The 5234-nt window shown below is 43.4% G+C and overlaps 1 protein-coding gene across 1 annotated transcript in view; it reads right to left on the bottom strand.

Annotated features, from left to right (window-relative positions):
* Positions 1–98: 98 nt before the first annotated feature.
* The window catches only part of nfrkb (nuclear factor related to kappaB binding protein), a 42492-nt gene continuing 37356 nt past the window's right edge, over positions 99–5234 (bottom strand). The window contains exon 26 of the mRNA XM_028808469.2: positions 99–376. Within this exon, the coding sequence (XP_028664302.1) occupies positions 251–376 (126 nt within the window). The 3' untranslated portion in view covers positions 99–250. The remainder of the gene's footprint in view (positions 377–5234) is intronic.

Here is a 5234-nt window from a genome sequence, read left to right as displayed (position 1 = left end):
AGTCTGTAGATCTGTCCGTGCAGCTTACACCCTGAACCACAGCCCCTCATCAAGCACTAATTGCAAGTTTTAGCCATGCAGAGCACAGAGGCGGTGCAAACAGTCCATTATTTATTACAGTTCTGACAGACGGGCCATGTTCCATACACACACACACACACACACACACACACACGCACACCACGACAGTCACAAAAAAAAAAAAAAAAAGGAATGACAAGAGTCCAAAGACGCATAAGCAGGAGAAAATCTACTGGGGGTCCGGCGGTTGCTTTGGTGATGGAGCCGTCGTTACAACCACAGTGGAAACGGGTTTTGGCGAACCGGAAGCAGTCCTCTGCTGCAGCTGCTGGGCTGGGACCGTCTGGATGCGTACCTGTCAAGGCCAAAGAGACAGCAGCCGTGATTAGGGCACTAAAGTCAGGTCTTGAAAACTCTCGTAGGCATCGATAAAGGTGATCCCTTCAAGCAGTGGATAATGGTGGTGGGTGCTGGTCTGAATGCCACCTTCATTTCGGTCTGTGCGCCATACATTTGCCATCTGTCTGCAAGGTTTTACTCCTACTGGTCAGGGGACAACTGATGGTGTTAAACTGATGTGGAATCTATTAAGGATGGGCATGTCGTATGTTGGACTGGCATGCAAAACTGGATGATAACATGGGTTACACAAATGGACCATTATTGGTATTAGTGCTAACTTTTTACACCAAGATGGCAACATTTATACACCACTACAATACTGTCACATAACATTCTCAAACCTGCTTAATCCAATTAAGGGTCTCGGGGCTGGAGGCAGGGAACACCCCTGGAGTGGCTGCCAGTTAATCGCTAGGCCAACTTTGAAAGCAACAATCAACGTATCTGGCATATTTGGGGTTGTGGGACGCAAGTCCATGCAGATGTGTTAAAACTCCACAACTACCAGGTGTTAGATTTAAACCCAGGAACCATCAAAATCGTGTCAAACATGAATGAATGGGCAGCAACGAAAGTTCAGATGTGTTTTGAAAGGAGCTGACAGAAAGTCAAAATGGCTGACCCAAGTACTAAAAGTTACCGTAAAGGGGTCAGCTTTAAACATCTCAAAAGCAATGTTTAGACAGGCACACATGTGACGAGCAGATGCGTCACTTTGAGATATTCTTCAAAGTCGACCTGACTTGTGATATTTAGATGTTGATCAATAGAAAACACAAACAAAAAGTGAAAACAGATCTCTGCAAAGTGGTGTAAATTAATTGCAAATATCCATCCATCCATCCATTTTCCAACCCGCTGAATCCGAACTCAGGGTCACGGGGGTCTGCTGGAGCCAATCCCAGCCAACACAGGGCACAAGGCAGGGAACCAATCCCGGGCAGGGTGCCAACCCACTGCAGGACACACACAAACACACCCACACACCAAGCACACACTAGGGCCAATTTAGAATCACCAATCCACCTAACCTGCATGTCTTTGGACTGTGGGAGGAAACCGGAGGGCCCGGAGGAAACCCATGCAGACATGGGGAGAACATGCAAACTCCACGCAGGGAGGACCCGGGAAGTGAACCCAGGTCCCCAGATCTCCCAACTGCGAGGCAGCAGCGCTACCCACTGCGCCACCGTGCCGCCCTAATTGCAAATATAAAACACAAAACAATTGATCATGTAAGTATCCACTTCCTCCATGTTAAGTATTTATGAGGGGCATTCAAATATAAACAGGAATTTATGAGCTACACTTTATCAAATACAATGAAACGACTTGCGCACTGTTTTTCTGTGTAGTTTCCTGCCACAGCAATACACTTGTTCCAGACCCCAAAAAGCTTCTTAATCCCAGAAGAGTAGGAGTCTCTCAACTGCACGTTGACCCGGTCCTGCACAGCGTCAATAACCTCATTCAACTTGAATTTCTTCCCTCCTCAAAATTCTGAAGAGATGATGGTCCCTCTCTGAGTGACTTGCACCAATCATACACTCTAAACCAGGGGTCTCCAACTCCAGTCCTGGAGAGCTACTGTGTCTGCAGGTTTTCATTCTAACTCTTTTTTTTAATTAGTGACCAGTTTTTGCTGCTGATTAACTATTTTCCGTTATTGTAATTGACTTTTCATTAGACTCTGACCACTGAATTGATTATTTTTTCCTTAAATGGCACCTAAACATAAATTTGATGTGAAGTGAGCCAACAGATGACCAACTAAGTTGTGGTCTCAAACTCCAACCAACTTCACTCAGTTTCTTAATTTGATGCCAATTCTCGTTGCTAATTAAACCCATTATTTAATTCCATGGCGCTCATTCTGCCATGGCAGACATTTCCAAAACTGTGGATTTTCTTTTCTAAGAGCGCTGTCAAAATGTTTTGTGGACCTGCCTGAGCAACATTACTGAGGCTTTCACCTTTCTTTATTTTCAGTTATTGTGTGATGGACGCAGGTTGTTGTTTATGTGTTATTTCTTTTTTCCTTAATTACCAACCAAACAATATTAAGGGGCCTGAGTCTTAAGTTGTGCATCAATTAAAATTAAGGCAAAGAGTTAATTAGCAGCAAAATCTGGTCACTGATTAAGAAAAAGGTTAGAATGAAAACCTGCAGCCACAGTAGCTCTCCTGGAGTGGAGTTGGAGACCCCTGGCTCTAGACTGAGAGAGACACTCATCCCTAAACTGATTTTCAAGTCTCAAATAAATCTGAGATGGAATGACTCTTCCATTTGTCAAAAATTGAATAATAATTTGGTGTGACACACTATTGTGTACCTCCTGCTCCAACAAGTTGATTACAACTGACAGGAAGAGGGGAAAGAGCAGCTAGCACTACTAACGGCAAGTTCACACGTGCATGTGTTTGTCCAATGAGTCACGTCTACCTTGTATTCTTTATAAGAACAGAGAATGAAAATTCCCATTTATAACTGAATGCCCCTCTTAGTAGATGGCAGCCATACCAGCCTTGAGTCTGTGTGTACAGGTGTCTCTCTAATCGGCATTGCATAACTGGACACTGCCATTCATCCTCACTCGTCTTTGCAAAAAAACTGCTCAGTTTCTGTCAGGTGTTATGGTGATTGTGAGTGAACAGCCGTTCATAAGTCCAGTCACAAATTCTCAGTTGGACCGAGATCTCCACTTTGTCTTGTCCACTCCAGGACATTCACATTGTTGTTTTGAAGCGTTCTTGTGTAGCTTTGGCTTTATGCTAGGGCTCATTGTCACCTCCCAGACTGCATCTGGCTTTCCTCCAGAATTTCCTTGTATTTTGCTTTATTCATTTTGCCCTTCCAGGACCAACTGCAGAGAAGCACCCCAAAAGCAGTCAAAACTATGTATCATGGTGGGGATTTTGTATTTTTGATGATGTGCAGTGTAACATGGCGTTTAGTGTAATAGTCACAAAGCTCAAATATGGTCTGCTCACACCACAGAACATTCTTCCAGCAAACTCCAGCCAAGTTGGCCTGTGTGTTTTTTCACATTGCCACTCTCTCATAAACCCATGACTGGCAGCTACGAATCTCAGCTAGTGTAGCTTGTCACTCCTTTCTAGTCCTCATTTTCCTTTGTGGCCTCCCTCAATACTCATCTTCTTGCACAGCCATTCAGTTTTGGTGGATGGCCTGCTCTAGTAGATTTAGAGCTCTCTCTTGTGATATATGGCCGGCAGTTTATCCTGGCCAATACCCCCAAGCCGCCAGATGGAGCCCTCCCTGCAACATGGAGGTGCCCCGAATTCCAGCAGGGCATCATGGACCTTGGAGTTTTAATTCACAGCCATGCTGGATACTGTGGGGGGCCGCAGCAGGGAGGCTCAGGGACTTATATTCTCCGTATAACCTGGAAGTACTTCCCAGTCATGGGGACAGAGGAAATGACATACTTCCGGGTTAAAGAAAAGAAGATTTCATCTGACCCGGAAATGAAGGACAGAAGCATTTCCAGGTCAAGAGATACAAAACGACTGTGGGAAACCCCAGCAAGATGAGCCGAGTTGGGAGGAAGGGTGACTGAGTTGCTGGGAGTGGAGGTCTGTGTATTGTATTATTGATTGTTTATTGGAGTATTGTGGAGTGGAGGGTGCTTTGTGCAATTTATTATAATAAATGTAATATTTGGACTTTTATCTGGTGTCTGAGGATTCAGGGGGACGACAGCACCCCCTATCTATCACACTCTAAACAGGATATTTAGTCACTTTGGATATTTTCTTGTCTCCACACTCTGACTCGTGCATTCCACAGAGTTGCTCAGAGTGTTCTTATGTCTTCATTGTGAAGGTTTGGACACCATACTTGACTTTCCACAAATTGAACATTCCACAAACTGTAGCATGTGGATTACAATTAAGTGAAGCCCCAGACAGATGATCTCCAATGAACTGATTCTGTGACTTCTAAAACCACTTCCCTGCCCCAATGATGAATCTTGGGTGTCATACTAAAGGGGGTGAATAGTATTAATCTGATCAGGTTTTTTGTTTTACATTTGTAATTCCTTTAGACCACTTTGCAGAGACTGGTTTTCACTTTGACATTAAAGAGTATTTCTGTTGTTCAGCTTCAAAGAAGGCAAATTAAAACCACTGTGATTCAATGTTACATAATAATAAAATACGTGAACTTCCAAGAAGATGAAAATTTTTTATAGGTGCTATATCACACAAAATATATCCACAATAACTAAAGCTGGCCTGTGTATGTTTTTAGCACATAAAACAATCCTATAACCTTAAAACAGACCCCCTGCTCTACTGAGCTGCTCACGTCAGCAGTGCTGACTAACTGATTCAGTCCTGAATTTTAATTCCTTTGAGAAGTCACAGTCTGTCTGGAGTTTGCACGTTCTTCTCATTCCTTCAGTTCACCCCCATATCTCAAAGACACGTGTGCAAGTGTGTGTGTGTGTGTGTGTCGGGTTAACTGACAATTTGAAATGGGTTCTGAGTAACTGCATGTGAATGTGGGTGAGCCAAGCGATGGACTGGTGCCACATCCAGGATTGGTTTCAGCCTTTCACTTAATCCAAATAAAAATTGTATGGGTGCGTTTAAGTGTTCATGTTATGTTGTGGCCAAATAATTTGCATTTTCTATGTATTAACTAATCCATGTAAACGACCTCTTATCTCTGAAGCTGCCAGTTCCTTGTTCCCTTTTTAATAACAAAAGCTTTAAAAAAAAATAAATAAAATGGGCAAATAACAGAGGTGGGTGCAAAGGTTCATCTGATAGAAATGAAATTG

This window comes from Erpetoichthys calabaricus, chromosome 9, assembly GCF_900747795.2.
Source record: "Erpetoichthys calabaricus chromosome 9, fErpCal1.3, whole genome shotgun sequence".
In the NCBI taxonomy this organism is placed as follows: domain Eukaryota; kingdom Metazoa; phylum Chordata; class Cladistia; order Polypteriformes; family Polypteridae; genus Erpetoichthys; species Erpetoichthys calabaricus.
The sequence above is the reverse complement of the archived record's forward strand: the minus strand, read 5'-3'. Positions and strand labels throughout refer to the sequence as shown.